At 40.7% G+C, this 20823-nt stretch overlaps 1 protein-coding gene across 4 annotated transcripts in view; it reads left to right on the forward strand.

Annotated features, from left to right (window-relative positions):
- GCLC (glutamate-cysteine ligase catalytic subunit) overlaps positions 1 to 20823 on the forward strand; it is a 34059-nt gene that overhangs the window by 2786 nt on the left and 10450 nt on the right. The window contains exons 2-8 of one of the 4 annotated variants that reach the window (XM_080614509.1): positions 1528 to 11144; positions 11284 to 11396; positions 13118 to 13300; positions 16067 to 16180; positions 16946 to 17004; positions 17094 to 17230; positions 20407 to 20481. In XM_080614509.1, coding sequence (XP_080470635.1) covers positions 11293 to 11396; positions 13118 to 13300; positions 16067 to 16180; positions 16946 to 17004; positions 17094 to 17230; positions 20407 to 20481 — 672 coding nt within the window. In that variant the 5' untranslated portion in view covers positions 1528 to 11144; positions 11284 to 11292. Of the gene's footprint in view, positions 1 to 1527; positions 11145 to 11283; positions 11397 to 13078; positions 13301 to 16066; positions 16181 to 16945; positions 17005 to 17093; positions 17231 to 20406; positions 20482 to 20823 lie in introns of those variants that run through there. The other 3 variants (XM_080614507.1, XM_080614510.1, XM_080614508.1) reach the window with 3 other exon arrangements.

Here is a 20823-nt window from a genome sequence, read left to right on the forward strand (position 1 = left end):
TTTTTTTAACTTTATTTTAAAGGACTGCTTCAAATTTCTCAGCACATCCTGAGTTTGTCTTTCAGGGCAGATATGTGAATCTGTAAAGATTGTCCCCATCTAGCTGATGCCATTGTGAAAAAGAAATCCTATGTTGCTTTAGAGTATAGAACGAGCTTCTTCTTTGGATCTGTTTTTTAGCAGGACTCCACTTCTCAATGTGTGTTGTAAGACTCATTATAAGACTGTGATGGTCCTTTGGGGTGCTTATAACCTTCCCTGTGGTCCCAGGGAATGAAACTGTGGGGAATGATCATATACTTCCTGTTTCTTCAGTGCTAGGCAAAAGTGTTGAGGCTTGAAAGTGTTAGCAGGATGGTGGCAAGAAAGCAAGGCAGCATCACAACTTGCATAGCAGGGCAGCATTCGCTAGTGTGCTCCCATATTCCCCTGACTAAGAGCTGGAAAGGTTAAAACACTGGTTCTGTTGCCTCTTGAAAAGTCAGCTATCTTCTTGCTTTCAGGGTTAGTGGAACCAAGAGCTGTTGCCTTTCCTGGGGGCAGTTTTTTACTGTTTTCCACAACCATGAAGCCTTTGCAATGGTAAAAAAAAAAAAAAACAACCAAAAAAAAACACCAAACCCAAAACCTACAGATGTGAGTGTAGCAGAGAATAAGACTTGGTTAAAAAAATCAAATCTTTCTAAAGGTCTCTTTGAAGCTGTGTTTGCAAGAAAAGGTCTTTTGTGTCTTAATCATCCTTCTGCCTCATTTAAAACTGACAGTTGGCCTCCCTGTTTATGCTTGGCTTCTCCTGACTGTGGAACTGTCTCATTATCCCTCAGCAAGCCCTTCCTTATTATCCTTGCCTTAATGCCTATGAAAGTTGGTCAACAGTTAGATCTGCTGATAAGACCCCATCACACTAACCTGTATGGTCTCACAGTCTCCTTGTGTTTTCATCATCCTATCCCATCCAACAGCATATGCTTATGTTTGTATTTGCAGAGTAGCATTCATTATTAGTATTTTGTGCAGCAGATGCAAAAATCTGCACTTTTTCTGTACTGGGTTTTAAAACTCCAGTAGAGTTAGTAGGTATTACGTGAAACAATTTATTTGTGCAGCTTGGCAGATGTTAGTGGTACCAAAAGAGTTTAAAGGGTTTTTGAGAGTAAGGCAAAGCCTATTCTGTTGCTTCCCAGCTTTTGTCCCAAAAAAGCTCTCTTCTGTGCCAGCACATTACCAGTCTCCTGTGTTGTTCAGTGCCTCTTGTCTGCTGATTGCATTCCTCTAGCTGACGGATGTTGCTTAAATTTCACTTCGCAGCCTAATGTGGACACTCGGATCAGACAAGTGGAATGGTTGGCCCTTGGCTAGGCTCACTGCCATTGCTTTGTGATGTATATGAGTCATGTATATTGTGATGTATATGAGTCGTGACACTTCATGCATAACTACCTATATGTATGTATTCATACATGCATGTAATACTTGTCTTCTGCACTCTGTTTTGCTGCTAAATGGAACAGGTTGTTTGTTTTCCAGGCTGGACATTTATCTGCACTGGGAAGAAACAATACAAGCAAGAAGAGCTGAAAAAGGAAAATTGACAGGGACAAAGAAACAGTGAAGAATAAAGAGGAAAATGTTGAGAAAGGCATGTTGGAGGGAGATCTGCTCAGAAGGAGGGGTGTAGAAAGCAAGCATGGGCAAAACATGACAGTTTTATTTGAAAGTATATGTGAATGACTTGCCCAGCCTTGTTTAGTGAAATTGGACATAATGACCCTTTTGTTGTATATCAGACTGTTCCTGTCAGTGTCGGAACATAGCACACAATAAGCATCTTTGGCTTTTAGAAAGTTGTTTTCTTCGTGGAAACTTTAAGTGAAATTTGGAGGCCTTTAAAATGGGTTTGATAATAAATTGTATGAGGCAGTGTGAAAAATGTGCCACTGCACTGCTTGCCTGTTAGCTCTTTTTTTTTTTTTTAAACCTTCTTTTGGTCTTTCTTCTCTACTTTAGATTCATTCCCTTCCTTATCCATTAGTTTTTTAATCATACCTTATAAATAAGTTCAATAAGAACTAAAATGAACATTTGCTATTCAGCCCTTCCTCGTGCAAGAAGCAAAGCAGCCCCTCTCAGATTCTATGAGAGGCCAGAGGTTTTTTAGTAGCATGTCCCAAAGGTGTGGCCTCTGATTAGAAGATACAAGACTCTTTCAAGCCTTTTCTTTCTTCCTAATGAAAGGCTGGGCTGTGAAAAAAGCTGCTTTTCCTTTTGAATGATTCTTCCCAGGTACCTAGCTGTTGCATTAGTGTCTTGCTGCACTTTACAGCGTGCATGGTTTTGTTTTGCTTTTTGGTTTGTTTTTTTTTTTTCAAGGGCAGTAGCAATGTGTAAATGATATCATCAGCGATGTTGCATTACAGTCTGCAGAACTTCAAAATGGTAAAATAACAAGCTGCATCTTAAGGAAGTAGGTTTGGGTTCAGATGCACACAGTTTGAGGCTCCTGTTTGTCAGCCATTTAAAATCGGGAACAAAGTCTAGGACATTTTATAACAGTGATGAATCTAGCTCACCAGCAGCATAGAGTAAGTACAGCTACAATCCCTCATATACACAGGTGAAGTTCTGGTCACCTCTCTGCTAAAATATGACAGTGAGGCTTGGTGAAAGACACGTATGCATGTGGAAAAGGTCAAGCAGAGGTAAGAAAGGACCATGGCTGGTAAAAGAAGCGGTAGGTTCAGAGAGCATTGTGGTGTACGGGACAGATGCTGTCCTTTTCTCATTTTGCAAGAAATTTGGCTAACCTGATAGAACAGACAGGAGGCAGATGTCCCTTTAAGATAATTTCTTACTTTAGAAAGCTTAGATGTTCTGTGGAACAAGATGCTGCATGATAGCTTTGAAGCAGAGACACACTTACATGAGTAACAAGAATAGACAACCTATTGTGGTTTCTTTAAACTCCACACGCTGCAAGATGCATGTCCCTCTATCCAAACCACTTAGATAATTGGCAAGTGACTCATGGGGTTTCTTTAATGTTCATCTGAAACTTTCTAACTAGCTTTTTACTGCATGTGTTATAAAACAGAATCACCAAAAATAGTTGTTGTATTTTCCTGGCTGTTGATAATAGATCTTATTGAAAAGAAATATCAGCCAAGTCATTATACAAAATCATCATAAGTATTCTGGTGATCTCACATTCTCACTTTGTACAAATTGCTGCAATATACAGAATGCAGAAATTGCTGTATTTTTAATGTTTTTATGGGAATCTCATGATTATAATAAAGCCAACATAGCCCAACACCTTCCAAAATTGTTTTTTACATCTGAGCTTTTGGCATTTTAAGGCAATCACTTTTAGTCTCCTCCTTCCCCAGCAAAATTCCCTGAACAGAATGTGGTTTTGGGCTTCTTTCATACAGAAATTCCTCATGAGGGCTCCTGCCAAACATGGCATGTGTGGATGCATCTGAATGGGAGCTGTCTTAATCGATGTACTCGCCTGCTTACAGCATGTGGGGAAGCAGCATTCGTGAATCATCTGGTTGTTTGTCACGTGTCTTCCTGTTCATCCTCTCTCTCCGAGCTTTATTTGGTTAAATAAAGGGACAATGCATTGACTGCTTACAGATAGATTTAATGCTTTCTTAATGTTTTGTAACTGCACCTATTATTTATCTTAGTGGCATTTCTGGGGAAGGGTCTGAAGGTATGATGTTAATGCATCAGCTCATGCTGCTTGACAGCCTTGAGTATATATATGCAACCTCTCAAATGAGTACACTCATGCATGCGAATGCAACTCCTTAAATCTTGACTTGAACAAGATGGGTGCCCTTGAAGAGTCTCCATGTTTATTCCTTCACTAGATGCTTTGGCTGACAGTTCTGAAACTAGTTTTTCTTCTTGGCTTTAATCCTCATGTCAGGGAAAACCTAAATTGAATTACATCTAAACCCTCTAGCTCTCCAAATGTGCATGATGTGGTGACCTCCCCAATAACTGATTATTTTGCTTCAGCTCTGTTCTTCCATGGCCAGGTGATGAGGTTGTAGTGCAGCACCCCTGACCTACCTGTAAACTTTGCTGCTGGATGTGTTGTGCGTATGACAGTGCAGGACTTGCTGTAAATTATAGTGAGGTGCTTTTTCAAAAGCTAGTTTTGTAATTCAGTTGAAAGCAGTTTGGAAAGGATATTTTTTGTTTGTTTGGGTTTTTGTTTTGGTTGGTTGTTGGGTTTTTTTCCTAAACAAGCTGCAGTTTGTCTTAAATAGTAACCATCCCCATTATAAGCATTGATTTCCTCCTTCCTGATCTCAAAGCTTAAATTATCTGCTGTTTGTATATTTCTGATAAATATTCTGTTCACAGTGAACGTCTTTCTGTGGGTGTCAAGTGAATTGCTATGGTCTTGTCACGGGATTGTTGTCTGTTGCAATTCCTCTTTTGCCACAGGGCTTCCTCTTCTTGCTGTACAGACAACTTATTTTAGTTAACAGTGTGAGAAAGGGTGAGTTGCAAGAATGATTTTTGTTGTTGTTGTTTTGTTGTTGTTGATGTTGCTTGGTTGGTTTTGGGGTGTTTTTTGTGGTCTTGCTTTCTGATGCAAGAGGCAACTTAGAAGCTTGCAGCATCCTGTTTCACAGTTGATCTAGTGGTCTGTTAATAGTACATAAAAACATCTAGCCTGTGTGGAACAGAAAATATCATTGTGCCAAAAAACTCCTGTTCTTTTTTGTTTTAAATCTATGAACATTCATAACTGAGTGTCAAAGTTGCCTTTGCTGTAGAAATCTAAAGTTAACATTACCCTAGTATCTTTTTTTTTTTTTTTTCTTTCAAAGCCCTATTAACTTTAGGTGTTACATGGTACAGCAGTCAGAGACACTCTGCTCTCTAATGTGCCACATCTTGTTCTTTAGAAGCATGCAAATGCTTGTAACCTCTAGATTCTAGTTTTTAATAATCCAGCTTCCTGGTTTGTGGTATGTGTGGCACAGGACATCCTCTAGTCACATTGTATCACATGCAAAAGAAAATCTGCAACCCTGACATTGGCAAGTGGGAGGGGGAACAGGCCTGAGCACTTAGCTGGGGCTGGCTGTGCATCACTGCGATGAGAGCCCCTGCATCCTCCTCCTTTTCCTTGTCTATGGTTGTCTTTAGTGTGGCATAGAAGTTCTTAGTTTTTTGCTTATTGTCAATGTCATAAAATATCAGCTGTGTTTTGTTTTTAGGGCATGGTCTCTGGGAGTCGGTCTCGTGTGGAGCTGGAAGCTGCTTTGTTCGTTGGATTGTCCCCCTTCAATCTGCTTGATCAAAATTAAGAACTTTGGGAAGTAAATTTGAACCTTAGTTCTGCTGTTTATGGCAGATACTTTAAATTTGTTTTGTGGCAGGGAACACCTGTAGTAATCTTACGAGCATGGAAGTGGCTTATCCATGTGCCAGTGTATGTGGTTTGGGGATGTGCCGGCTAGGAACAGCCACATTATAGGCATAGAAATACCTCACATTATAGGCATAGGAATGGCCTCTGTGGCACTTCCAGACTTGTTTTCCTCTGAAATCTGCTCCCTCAGGGCTTATGCTTACCTTTGTGGGCCAGTAAACCTATCATTAAAGGTACAGTATGAGTTGGTTATTGCTGTGGCTCCATGATTTCACACAGCAGTGGTGAGAAAATAACTGTATTTAAAAAAAATCTTTACTGTTATGCTTTATGTTCATCAGAGTTATGTGTACCTGTGGAAGAAATCCGCTTTTTCCATCTTAACACTGGAAACTTGTGGCAGAGGTTCTTTAATGAACAGTTGGATTATTAAAACTTTGTTCTTCTGTAGGCTATCATTTTAATGATACAGGATATTTTAATAGTGTATTAGCTGACCAATAAATGTGTGTGGGAACTACTTGGGTTGGTTTGTTTGGTTTTTTGCTATAATGAAGCTTAATAACTAGTGAAAAGGGGTTTGTTTCTTTGATGCTCTTGAGAAGAAAGTTCACCTCAATTTTATTTTCTACTCCATACATAAATATGACGCATACTGCATAAAACTACTAAGTGTTGTAGTGACTTTTGGTAATAGTAAACACAAGCTCTGACACCTCACTGGGTGTTAAGAAAATATTTCCAATTTCTCTTTAAAGTTCCAGGCCTGAGGGAGGGTACGTATGAGAGGACTGCTAATAGTTGCCCCAGGTATATGTGGCAATAGTTGTCCAGTGGAAGGAGAAAGAAACTGTCAATAAGATTGCCCTTGAGGAACAGCAGTGATACATAAGTTGCATGTGATCAGGGCTCGCTTAGAATTGCAGAATGATTTGGGTTGTAAGAGGCCTTAAAGGTCATCTAGTTGACTGCCCCCTGCAGTGGGCAGTGACATTTTCCACTTCCATACTCAATAGCTCCATCCAACCTGGCCTTAAACACTTCCAGTAATGGGGCATCCACAGCTGTGATATATGACCAGGAGTGTGATAAAAGGTAAATTCAGGGAACTGATTTTCACAGGTAGAGAGCATACAGACTTGCGCTGCTTTCCTCTCAGAAAAACTTCTCTTCAGATCACAGATCATCATTCTTAAACTATTTTCCCCTACTGTATAATCTCAGCACCTTCTGAGCTTACCAAAGTCCAGACTGCTTGCCTGTGTTTGCATATGCAGAAATACCTTGTGGCAAATACTTGGAACGTCAAAAGGGTTTTAAGATTAACTCTAGAGCAGAGGCTTCACTCTCAACTATTAGATAGGTTTTGTTCCCAGTGTACTTAGCATGATGGTGTTGTGTATGTGAGAAAGGGCTGTGATACTAGAAAGCAGGCCACTGCCAAGACAAGGATTTGGACAGTGATACTATGTGGGATGTGTGTCAACTTTGGTTCCCCTTGTTCCTTAGAATTGCTACTAAAGAGTCACTTAACTGATACTTCTGCAGTTTTAAGTAGTGTGAAACAATATGTGTAATTATGGTCAAATAACTTGGGCATTCAAACACGATTTCAGGCATGTTTACCCGTTTCCAGAGAACAATCATCTTTCACTTTGCCACTGGGCAAGTCCAGCACAACTGTTTGGCTTAATGCATGGAGAGTGGTTTGGATCCTCCCCAGCTGAGGGGCTTCAAGGACTCACTTGTGGTTGTATTTACAGAGGCAACATCAAAGAGTTTTCAAAAGCCCAGAGTTTCCTTGGTAGCAGACTTTGAGAAGTAATCATAACAAGCGAAGTAATGCTGTTATAGGTGCTGTCCTGTTGGCAAGACAGAACGCGCTAATGGTGCATACTCTTACAGCAGTGAAGCAGAGCTGGTGTGGAAGTACTCTGAAGGTGCAGTACATTGCAAGTTGGTAGTTGAGAGGAAGGAAGCCTCTAAAGAATAGTTCTTCTTTGTGTTGGTTCACAGATAGATCTGTTATACTCTTAATATTTGCTTTAACTTAGAATTTATTTGGGGTTTTTTTACTGCATTTAACTTTGAACGATTTTTTTAGGCATGCTCTGTATGGGTATGTGGATTTACAGCTTTTGCTTTGCAACCTTGCTGGCAAAACTGATGTTCCTTCTCTGGGCTGGTTGGAGAGGTTGGCCCACTGAAGCAGTGCTGAGCATGTCTGTCTGCAGGGAGAAGTTGGGAGGCCACCTCCTGTCCTCAGCAGCCTTGAAGCACGTGCAAGAGAAATGCACAGGGTTTGCTGCAGGCGAGCACCAGCTGGGCGTGCAGGTCCAAAGTGGCCGCCTTTCTTGCCATGGTAGGGTGTGCTTTCCTAGCTGGTTCTCAGCAAGACTGCTTGTCAGCCATCTGCATCAATAATTTGACCTGACATGTATTTGGATGTTTGCTAGGGAGCCTAGTTAAAATTGGAAAAAAGCTACCTCTGAAGAGCTTGCAAAATGATGCATTCTAAATGCTAGGTGAAACCTCACATATTTGGCTTTGAGACTGGAAGCTCTGCCAGGCATGCTGATGCTTTCAACTTCGCTGCAGTCCTCAAACTTTATTGTGTGTAGAAAACATGTGAGAAGTCTAGGAATGACGAGCTGAAGTTAAACGTGAAAATGTGTGAATTCTGAATTTGTTTCTCTCTTTCTAGCTGCAGGCTAAACCTTTTGATGAGCTTAAACTAAATTCTTTAAGGATGCCCATTCAGGCAGTCCCTCTGTTGGCAGGATACTCTGCGGGTTACTTGGAATTGTTGGCAGCTGTCTGAAGATTTTTTTTTTCTTTTCTCATTAAAATTAATGGCTGATCTTCTGTGTGTTAAGACAGCTTTGAAGATTAGTCAATGTTTCCAGAGGCAAGAGTAGTAGCTGTTTCTAAAGCTAGATGCATAAATGCAATATTCACTATGGCGCTTGGATTATGAAACATCTTGATTTCTTCGGTTTTACCTTCTTGGCTTAATACTTCTTTACACTTCTGGCTTATTTTCTTTTGTGGAACTTGTCATATGGTTTATAGAGAAGCAGAGTGTTCTCACCACCGACTCATTGCAGTTATACTTGGGGAGGGTTTTTAAGACAGGAGGCTAATCGTAGTAACATACTCATGTGATGGTGGACAGATGTTCAGCTCTGGGGTCTCTCAAAGGCAGCTGCAGTTCCTTTGCCTTCCCTTCTGCTGCCCATCCATGTGGGTGTTGCGCGGTTGGACGGTATGGTACGAGGCCAGGCATGAGGTGGGCTTGATGCCCATTCATGCATGCATCTATATGACTCGGAGATCTGTGTGATTGTCTACCTCCTCTAGTTTAGGCTGGGTCTGAGTGAGGAGGATGCTTTTCCAAAGCAGGAAGAGATTATGTTGAATGTGGTGGAAACTGGAAGGTGTGAGAGTAAGCACTATTTTTTCCAATAATCATGGGTCAGGCTGGAGAGACTGGTATTAGATAATAAATCAGTACTGGAACGCGTCCTGGTTGACTGTCATCTGTATTTACTTCGAGTAGATCATAATACACGCAAACCACGAAATACCACACAAAATGCTGTCTTGCACAGAAACTAGAAATCACTGTTTTTCTTTTAGGGATTAAAATTTGACCTTAAAACAATATAGAAAGCAAGTGTAACTGCTGAATGAGTCCCTCCAGAGTGTCTGTTCAGATTCTGTAGAATTACAGACACTCTTGGATAATGCTGCTGGTGATTTAATCGCAAATCCCAACAGAGGATTATATTTGTTGTCATGGTAGCAAGCAATAATTCTGTCATGAACACGGAAGCAACCAAAGAACACAAAGCCCACAAATCCACTTACAGTGTGCTGGAAAACACCGTACAAGTTCCCTGTGTTTTGGCAAGCTGTTTTCCTGTACACATCAGACTTCTGTACCAAACAGAATTTGCCATGAGTTGGTATGCTGCAACTTTAACATCATCATCTTGCATGAGTCTGAACTCCCGGGCCTGGAGCAGTGGTGTTTGGTTAAGTGCTGCTGGATGCAGCTCTAGGCAGTGTCTGAAAACCAAACTGAGGAACACAGTGCAAAATCTGTGACAGGTTCTAGCTGTGGAACTGCAGCTTGAATTCTTAACCACATGCTGATGTTTGTAAGAGATGAGTTGTGGAAGTTTTGGAGGCACCAGTTTCAGAGCCTCCAACAAAAGGCACTGTGTATCACTGCTGGTCCAGTCAGGGGTTTTCAAAGCCGGTACCCTTGTGATGCATTTCCATGTACGACTTCTGGTTTTACGTGGTAGGCGACACGTTGCACTTGGGGGCTGTTTTGTCTTTCATGTTTTCCAGAACAGTGCAAAGCATCCCCTGCCAAGTAGGCATCAGGAAGTAGATTGTATCAGTAATACTGAAAAGCTACAAGGTGCAGGCAGATGTTGGTTTGCTGTGCTGGATAGCACTCTAGAAGTCTCTTTGGGAGCTTTGATAGCAAGTATGCATGGAGATTAGAAAGTTTGACATGAGGGTGTTCCAGGTTTGGCTGCTTTCAGATAAGCTGTTATGGAAACAGCTTATTTGCCAATGCTGGGACGCAACACTGCTGTTGTTAGTGACTTCTTGGATTGAGTGTGGCTTTCACCCTGGAGCAGGTACAGGGACAAGGAGGCAGTGGTCTGGGGCAAGGAGCGCTGCTGGGCAGGAGGGAAAGAGAAGGTGGCAGCAAAGCTGAAATCAAGAAGGGGTGAAACCCCCATGCTGTGATGAAAGCTGGAGTGTGTTAATAGCAGGACTGATGCTGTCTGTAACAGTCATGGTGTACATGAGGCATCATGCTAGCCTTAAATAGCTCCAATAAGTGATGAGTGTAAATGGATGTCTTGTTTGTAGAATGACTGGTTTTTTTGTCAGTAACAGAGACGGTAACTCGGGGTTACAGAGAGGTGTTTGTAGGTAACCCCTATGGCTTGCATGGTGTTTTATTTCTTTTTTTTGTCTGAAAAATAATGTGGAGGCAAATACAAATTCAGAAATCTCTTTGCAAAATATCCACAACTGGAAATGTGTCCTGGGTTCAGCAGCAGCAGTCAGTTTTTCTCCTTCTTAGTAGCTGGTGCAGTGCTGTGGTTTTGACTTTCGGCCTGGGAATAATACTGATAAAGCCGATGTTTTCAGTTGCTGGTCAGAATGTTTACCCTGACCAAGGACTTTGTGAGTCTCATGCTCTGCCAGGGAGGAGGAGAAGCCTGGAGGAAGCAGAGACAGGACACCTGACCCAAACTAGCCAAAGAGGTATTCCATACCACAGCACGTCATGCCCGGGGATGTAACTGGGAGTTACCCAGAAGGGCTGGATCGCTGCTGGGTGGGGGGCGAGGTATTGGTATCGGTTGGAGGGTGGTGAGGTGTCATATTCTCTTCCTTGTTATTTCCTTTATCATTATTATTATTGGTGGTAGCAGCAGTGGTTTGTGTTATACCTTAGTTATTAAACTGTTCTTATCTCAACCCGTGGGAGTTGCATTCTTTTGATTCTCCTCCCCGTCCCTCCAGGAGCGGAGGGAAGAAAGCATGAGGGGGGGAAGTAGACTGCGTGGTTCTGATTTACGGCCTGGGCTTAAACCACGACAAAATGGAGGGGAAAAAATTTCAAGGCTGATTTCAAGGAGTTTTAATTCTTTATTCAAGATGAAATAAGCCTGCTGCTGCCATCTCCAGTACTGTTTACTGCATTCAGGTAATGGTGGGTTTTAAGCTTCCATAAAGTTCATTCTGACATCCATTTTGTTTATTTATTTAATCCTTAAAATTATATGCCAACATGTTTGTGGACAAAATCTGACCATTTTATTGTTTTTGTTGTTGTTATTTACAAGGTGGAATATATGTTAGTGAAATTTGACCATGAGAATAAGAAAGTGCGCTTGACGCTCTGCGGTGAAGAAGTTCTTCAAACACTGCAAGACAAAGGGGAGAAGGTAAACCCCAAGTGAGTACCTGCTTCCTGTTTCTTATTTTTATTTTTTCTGTTGTGAAGACAGGCTGAGAAAGTTGGGGCTGTTCAGCCTGGAGAAGAGAAGGCTGCGTGGAGACCTCAGAGCAGCCTTCCAGTATCTGAAGGGGGCCTACAAGGGTGCTGGGGAGGAACTCTTCACTAGGGACTGTAGTGACAGGACAAGGGGTAACGGGTTCAAACTTAAACAGGGGAAGTTTAGATTGGCTATAAGGAAGAAATTCTTTACTGTGAGGGTGGTGAGGCACTGGAATGGGTTGCCCAGGGAGGTTGTGAATGCTCCATCCTTGGCGGTGTTCAAGGCCAGGTTGGATGAGGCCTTGGGTGGCATGGTTTAGTGTGAGGTGTCCCTGCCCATGGCAGGGGGTTGGAACTGGATGATCTTAAGGTCCTTTCCAACCCTAACTATTCTATGGTTCTGTGATACTGTACATAAAGTGTTAACTGTCTGCTGTCACTAAAACTATATTTTTACATAAATCTGGGGTGCAGGAAGTGAAAGATTTGATCACACTTGCAGGCAGTCCATGCACGTTTTGTTATGCCTTGGAAGAAAGAAAGATGTAATGGCGAGCCCACGGAAGTTACAGTTTGGTTTTTGTTTTTTTCTTGCTCTGGTTTTGTGTCTGTGTATACACAGTAATTTGGTACTAGACCTTCCCTGCCCCATAAAGCATATGCGTGTGTGCACTTGCCCCTGTATCTGTGGCTACAGGAGCAAGCGAGGGCTGTATGTGGAAGCTTGTTGTCTGTTGGAGCACTCGCTCATTTTTGGCAGAATTAGGAAGGTAGGTGTAAGGATGGTAGGGCAATTCTTCCCCATCCTCTCCCATGGAGAATAATTAAATTTCAACTAGCTAGAGAACTGTGAATTACCTTTTAACCGATAGCCACAGAGAAATGAAGCCAGAGACAGCAAAGTGTTTTGGCTGAAGAAAGCCAAAGCAGGTGACGCCTTAACAGGAGCATAAAAACTGCTGTAGTAATGAAAGGCTTTTGTTCTGTGGGCCTTTCTACTTCTTTCTAGGTACCTTAGCCTCGTCTTCCAGTAAGGCTTCCCTGTCTTCCTTAGTAGGGGTACTATTGAGAGGTACTCCCTGCAAGAAGGAATCCCTTAGCGTTTAGGCTGAAAACTACCACTGCCAGAAAAACAGTAGGGGAGATGTGACTGTCTCTTTGCCGTGTGTGCTGCATAGAGGTGGAACGGCTTCCCAAAGGGGATGGGAAGGTGTTACTTTTCAGGGGTGACTAGGTGCACTCAACCTTCTTTTAATTTCTTAACCTGATAAATTTGTGGAACAAAACCAGATAGATATTCACAGGCAGTAGAAAGAAGAAATTGAGCGTAACTTTTGCCTTGCCTTGTACTATGAAAGCAGTTGAGCATTCTGTATTTTCCAGTTTCAGTTAAAACCCCAAGGAACAAAGCTTGAGACAGATACTAAAAGTGACTAAAATTTGACATAGGCAAATCCTACTTGTTACACTATACAGCCATACTTTCTACTGCCAAACTATGTTTTAATTTCTTACATTAGAAAGGTACATTAGAAAGTGCATTGTGTTACTCTATTGAATGATCAAATTTAGGAGATTTTTCTTGCGGGTTGCATTCATTTCTGAAATTCTCACAAATAATTCTTTTTTTTTTTCTGAAGTTGCAGAAATATTTAAATGAGGCTGTTCTTTCATTATAGCCACCCAACACTCTGGCGACCAGAATATGGAAGCTATATGATTGAAGGGACGCCTGGGCAGCCATATGGGGGAACCATGTCTGAATTCAACACTGTGCAGGACAACATGAGGAAAAGACGGCAAGAGGCCGCTTCTGTTCTCAAAGAAAATGAGGCTATTTGCACTGTGACATCATTTCCAAGGTGAGATGGCTGCTGAAGTGTTCCGTATTCTTCTTACACTCTTTTTGTCCTTGTTGTATATAGCTGCACTGTGTAGTGAAACAGAGGAAAACACAATTCATTTGAAGTACCTTGACTTAATGCTCCGGTCATTTTTCCTAAAATTTTTACTGCAGTAAGACAAACAATTAAGCATCTTTTATATTTTTAAGTTACTTGTAATCTGTGATGATTTTGTATTAAGAGGGAATACCTGAATATTTGTAACAAAGTATTGTATAGAGAGTAGTCTGCCGTCTTGAATTCATACGTAAAAATCATATGCAAAAGGTTTCTTTTTACCTATTTTGCAAGCTTTTATCTTTATAAATAGCAGTTTTGTAAAACATGGCTAACTTGGTCTTTTTTTTAACGCTACTTCTTCATTGAAGCACATGCAAACTTGTTTTGGTGGCTTGGAGCACACAGGAGAACAGGAATGTTATTATCCTTACAAAATGAAGACTTCAAACTTCTATAATGCTGTGCTTACTGAATCTAGAAAGAAGAGCATCTCTCCTGGCTTCATAACACACTTACAGAGGATAGATTTCCTCATTTTTACTGTTGTAAAAAGACTCCTAAAGTTAAATTTAGGATGTGCTTCATTATCCTGGAGAAACTGTACTCTGTGACCCTTCCTTTCAAACGTCAGGCATTTGTGTTCTCTCTCACTAGCTTGGTCAGTCAAATGGATGAAGATAGTTATGCTTAAAATAGTAAAAAAAAAAAAATAAATAGTAATTGCTCTGCAGTCGAAGAGAAGCAGCCTTTACTAGCTGGTTTCTTGTATGGTATGGAACACAGTGGCCCTAAATGCTTGCTGAGAGCAGGAATGGTACTAAATGTGACTTAGCAGCAAAGTTCAGGTATGAAAATGCTTGCATTATGTCCCATGAATGCTGTTTTGAGAACACTCTTGACAAAATATGCTTCCTATTTATGAGAGCTGTGCTAGAAATCTTTAATAAGAGCTTATTTAAAATCCAGTAGTTAATGATTAGTTCTCAACATGTTACAGAATTAGGGTTTTTTTTTCTCCCTACAACCTTACTAATAGATTGTCAGTCAATAAATTCTGTATACAAATGTTTCAGATGCAGTCTCACAAGGAGTAAAGGGAGGAGGTCATCACTTTGTCAATACAGATAAATAATTTCTGCATCACTGTAGGAGCAATACAGTGGACTTCAGTGAAAACCAGTAAATAATAAAATGTAGCTTATTACATGTGGATCATCCCAAACATAGTTTCATCTTTCAGAGATTTCTCTCCCTAGCCTATTTAGTTTCTTATTTCTGCCTTTTGCTATCTTGCCGCTCAAGTCCCTGTTGGTTCGACTGGAGTTTTGTGGGTTTGGGTTTTTTGGCTACCTTCTCTTTGCAACAGTGTGTACATATGCCTGTCTGCATCTGTGCGTATAGATGTGTGTATAATAAAAATAAATCTGTGCATCTGAAGTGAGAAACTTGGTAGAGTGCTAATAGAAGAAAGGTAAAGAAGTAGGCTTATTCAAATTAGCGTAACTCAGTTAAAGATGAACAAACCTGAAAATGCTTAAATATTAAAAAAAAAATAAATAAATACCAGTTTAGAAGCTAACTTGAGTATCCCTGGTTCTTAAATTTGTGAGCTCTCGCTCCTGGATCAGAAAGGTGTTTTCTTTCTCGAGGAGTGATGAAATTTACAATGTTGTTCTTATGTAAGTGATGAGGTTGGGTGTACATCTTGTAGGACAGCTTGCATACTTAAACCAAGAAGAAGAAACCAATAGTGAAGTACATGTTGACCATAAACAGTGTTTCCAGAAATGTGCGTGTTCCTGGTATATTGAATAGTTTGATTGTAGTTGTATCAGCTAACCCTTTTTATACAGCCAAATACCAGAGCTTGAAATGGCACAAGTCTTGCTCTTCATACTGTGCAGCATGGGGAAATTAATATTTCTAAATTAATCTACAACTCTACCTCCAACTTCTCAAATGTTCCTTTGTCTCAGTTGTACTGAAAGCCTCCTTATTCTTATTTCCAATGACTCTCAAACTTACAACAGAGTTTCCGGAGGGGAGGGTTATATTCTAATCTATTTGAATATCTCTGCATTTTACACCTAATAGCTTTCTTTTTTTTTTGCTTATTGCATTTCTCCCATGGGATTTTTCTGAGTTCTAAAATCACAAATCCATGTGAGGCTTGGGATGTGTGTATCACTTTGAAACTATCTCTAATTCTCATAAAGTTGGTTAGATACATCTTTTTAACAGGGGTAGATTGTTGGAATAAATTACTTCAGCAGTCAACATTAGCCTGAACCCTCTAGAATGCAGCTGCATGTCAGTATTAATAACAGTTGCTAACACACAAGAATGCATGTGTGCTCTGCATAACACTATGAAGTTTCCTGCTTCTGCTATTGTAAAGGTCCATGTTTACACTGTAATGATAATAGAGAAGTGGTTAAAAAAAAATAGGGTCTGTTTCATCCACCAGGAAGCTGGTTGTAAGGGCCTTGTAAGGGCAACTGTTTTAAGATATCTTTCTGGCAATTCCACATGCATAGGTAGCAGTCTTGAAAAACACTTCAGAAATACAGTAAATGTAAGCGTTTAAAAAAAAAAAAAAAAAAAAAAAGATAAAATCTGTTTTCATGCCTTTGTCTTCTACAATCCTAATCTCCAATCATCTGACCATTTTAAAATCACAGTCTGTTTTCATTACAGTTTGGATCTCATTGTTGTGTTACATAGGTTAGGGTGTCCTGGGTTTACAGTGCCGGAATATAAGCCAACGCCTGTAGAAGGAGGAGCTTCAAAATCCCTGTTTTTTCCAGATGAAGCCATCAATAAACATCCTAGATTTAGGTAAGAGGGTTCAGGGAATAAGAATGAGAAGCTGAATATTTTTCTGTGCCTAAATGTCATCAGCATACCTGCAACTTCTTTACATTACTGGAATAGAGAGCTTTGTGGCTTGTTGCTGCAGATACCACAAGGACTTGGACAGAAATGGCTGTGACATGTATTTTCTGTCAAAGTGACTTAAAGTAAACTGTTACATTCAAGTAACTTTACATAGCAGTTGATGCTATTGATTGTACAGTAGTTCATGTTGATTGTGCTACCGCAGAACTGTTTCCAGTTTGAAATCCCACTGCTAACTGCTTCCATCACAGTTAATCCAGCTCTCACTCAGGTATGTCCCAGCAACATCTCAGTGTACTCATCAACTTGCCCTAGAAACTCTGAAATGGAGCATGGTGTCAAGCTGCTTGTATAGTCTGAGAGGAGTTTTCATTGTAAGGCGAAACTTTGGAGACAGAAAATCACTGTATTTAGAAACTAGGCATACAATTTTCACTTGCCCTTGTATGCTTCATGTCAGTAGCCTTTTGCTTCTGCCTGTTCTATCAGCATAGTACTGTGAAGTCCGTTAAAGTAAGACTGGCTTTACTGAAGAGAAATTCAGCATTGGATCTGTTATGATCTATCTTAAACTAGGAAAATAAGTGTCTAAAAGTAAAATGCTCAAAATAAATAGAAAATTGACATTCTGAAACCTTGAGAGTTGCTGAGAAACTAAGTGCAAGAGAAACTTTCAGATATTTCATAAAACTCCTTTTATTGTAGCACACTGACCAGAAACATTCGGCACCGAAGAGGAGAGAAGGTTGTGATAAATGTACCAAGTAAGTAAACAGTCTGTTTCTTTTTCTTTTTCAAAATAATTGTTCAGTCTAATGCTCTGGGTTACTGAGTACCTGCATTTTCCACTCAGTCTTTAAAGATAAGAACACGCCTTCACCATTTATCGAAACATTTCCTGATGATGATGGAGAAGCAGCAAAGGCAGCTAAGCCAGACTACATATATATGGATGCTATGGGATTTGGAATGGGAAACTGCTGTCTTCAGGTAAAATACATCAAGGTGTCTTTCCTAAATTCTTCCCTTCTTAAGACTTGCCTTATGTCTAATTTCTCTAGCTTAATTCAACAGATGCATTTTCAGAATGGCAACATAGGGAATAAAACAACAAATTAAATCTTATACGTAGTAATCTAGTCTTAAAATCAGGTGTATTGGATTTGCATGGCAAGGATTTGGTAGTGGGAGGGCTACAGCGATGGTTTCTATGAGAAGCTGCTAGAAGTTTCCCCAGTGTCCAGTACAGCTAGTACCACATGGCTCCAAGATGGACCCACCAACGGCCATGGCCAAGCCCATCAGGGATGGTGGTATAACGTACCTCTGGGGTAATGTATTTAAGAAAGGGGAAAAGTTACTGCACCAGGAGCAATTGCAGCTGGAGAGAGGAGTGAGTATGTGTCAGAAACAGCTCTGCAGACATGAAGGTCCGTGTAGAAGAAGGGCAGGAGGTGCTCCAGGTGCCAGAGCAGAGATTCCGCTGCAGCCACAGTGAGGCAGGCTGTGCCGCTGCAGGAGCAGAGCTTTCTCTTTTGTGTAGTTTTATTTTATTTACAAACCACATGAACTCCTGTATAAAACTTCTTAAATACGTTTAGCGATCTGCTAAGAAGTCTCCTCACTGCTTGTACCATGAAGCTGCCAAATCCACATGGGTAGCTGTCTTCTGTTATTGTGTGCTGGGAGACATTCTTGGTTGTTTTCTCCCATTTTTGTGTGCCTACTTTGTATTGTTTTCACTCATTTGTCCGAGTTACTGCAGTTTTATAGTATTCTCTGCTTAAGTCAAAGTGTTGTGCTTTAATCCTTTCAATATCTGTTTATTTTAAATGTTTCCCTACGGCAGTAGCCTGATGCTATGGGCTGGTACCTTAGGTAGTAGTGCTATATTTGACTGTTGAGAAAAATCTGTCTGTTGCCACTGCAGTCTTGGAAGCAGAGCTAGGAAGTAGCTAGTGTTAAGTCTCTAAGGGATTAAAGGAAATTCTCTAATCTCTTGTTTCACAGCAGTGGCAGAAATAACTCCATTCAAAGCACTTCCCTTTGAAATTGAGAAACTACAAAAGCTGAGTAAATGAAATGTTCTTGACAGCTCCTTGAGTATGATTTCTTCTAGCTAAGGGTAAACTGGGGAGAATCCGACGTAATAGTAGTAAAGCATACATAATACTGCGTGGTTTTACAAGGTGTTAAGTTTGGTATGGTGTATTTTGCACTACCTTATTAAAGATCAGTAAAAGAAACACAGCCTTACTATTCAGAACTTGTTTAAAAATATATTAAAATCCTTTTTAAGGAATAGTGTTTTACTATTCCCCTTCTTGTAATCAGTGATCTAATACTTTAGCCTTGTTATCATAAAGGGAGAATGAAAACAAGGCTGGCAGGTGCTATAAGCAACTTCCTTTTGCTTTCTTTTCTCATTATGCACCAAGCTACAACTTTGATATGTTTCCAAGGTTAAAAATAATGTCCTGATGAGCTGGGCTGGGACAGCCCACAGCAACTGGGGGGTGGGAGGTGCTGCCTCTGCAGTCTTGTGCTGCCTGCAACCCTTCTCTGGAGAAGACTGCTGTGCACTTTTCCTCTGTAATGGGGTGTTTGGCTAGAAACTGGGTTGATTCCCAGATTTAATGTGATCTGAAATAAACAGGAAGGAAAGTCCAGTACCACTGTCAGGGGAAGGAGTGTAGGTGTCCTGTCGTTCCATCCCAATGCAAGCTTCCTAGTGCTGAAAATCCGAAATTAGTGATGAGAAATCAGTTAGCTGCTTCTCTGCCAGAGCAATAATCTTGTCTTTTCGAAGTGTGTTTTGTTGGGTTTTCTTTTCTGATAGCTGCTTGAAGGATAGACGCATTTCTCGGCCACCCGCCCTTTTTCTAACTTGGGATGTTTTAATGAATGTCGGCTGCAAATTTAAGAAGACAAACAAAACAAACTCAAACAAATCCTATATTCCACCTACACCACCACCCCACCCCCAAAAGTAATCCATCTCTGAGCCCACCAGTGAACTCGGGAGGTTTTGAGGTGTTTAGGTGTTTTGTTGTTGGGTTGCTTTTTTTTTTGGTTTTGGGGGGGTTTTTTACGGCTTACTGGGGGTTAGATTTGGCTTCAGTGGCAGACTGAGAAGAACCTCTATGTCTTGTGGGACTCTAATTGCAATCCATGGAAAAGGAAGATGTGTGTTTGGCTAGCATTCTTCTGGACCAGCAGGCATCACTTAGTGGCTTAGAGCTGAAGCCTGTAGTATGATATGATGATATGGTACAGGGGTACACTCCTATCTACATTATCATCTGATCTAGAATATGTAAACTGAAGGAGAGAGAGGCTTTCAGTTTAGCATCTTTTAACAGTTTTGCGGTGATTGTTCCCCTTCTTCATTTTTAAACTGCATGAAGTGTTGGTTTGGGAAGTCTTGGAAGCTAAGGCCTGGCACTAGAAATGCATCTCCTGTTTGATGCTCCTCTGAGCAAATTTCACCAAAAGTTGCAAAGGAGTTACATTTTGCAGTGGCCCATGTGTGGTAGGGCTTCCACATCATCAATGGCTTCTGCAAATAAATTTTTTTCCATCTTTCACTATGTCCTGGCCTGTAATACATGCAAAACTGAACTCTTTTGGGAGTTTTTAATAGAGGTTACAGTAGACACTAAGACTTATTTTTTGCATTTTTTCCAGATCAAAGGGAGTCTTGAAATGTCCTATAAACCAGGATTAGCTATCACATAAAACCAATACCACATTTACAATAGTTTCTGACTGTTGCAGATAGATTCCTGGCTTAGGTCCTAAAGGTGCATTACTGACCCACATGTATTGTAGATGTTGACTCGGTTTTCTTTGGTTCTGACAAGTGGTTTAGCCTCACAGCCAAAGTGTTGTGGTCTGAAATCTTCTAATGAACATGGAAATGGTGTGGAAAGAAGCTTGTGATAAGCACACTGCTGATAGATGGGGAAAACAGTTTGTCCAAGAATTGGGGTTCGAAATCCACAAAAAAAACCCCAAAACCAACACCCAAACCCAACCAAACGTAAACCCCCTTAAAAGTCCTGGTATTTAAATTGTTTTATTATATCACACATTCTGAATCTAAGAATACCGTGCTTGCGCTATGATTGTAGAAGTTATGATAGGAGTTGCTGTTCTTCCAACAGGTGACGTTCCAAGCTTGCAGCATTTCTGAAGCAAGGTATCTCTATGATCAGCTAGCCACGATCTGTCCCATTGTGGTAAGTAATGGACTTCTATTACATCAGCTCTACATTGTGCAAAAGCTGCTACATGTAAAAAGAAAAACCAGAATCTAGTGTAAAAAAACCCCCCAACTTGAATGCTGCTCACAAATTTGGTACTCTGGGAGAAGTGTCAGTCTCTTCCTAGGTTGTCACATGAGCAGTGTGATTCAGTTAATGTCCAAATGACACCACAAAATGAATTATGTCTGGTTCTTCTGTCCTCTGCCCTCCTTCCCACGTGCATGAGACTCCTGCTGAATAGTTCTAGAAATACATTTGGGGCAGTTTTTCACAAAAACAAGACAAACTCACTCCTTAAAGCAATTTTTAATGGGT

Source organism: Psittacula echo (assembly GCF_963264785.1).
Source record: "Psittacula echo genome assembly, chromosome: 4".
Classification (NCBI taxonomy): Eukaryota; Metazoa; Chordata; class Aves; order Psittaciformes; family Psittacidae; genus Psittacula; species Psittacula echo.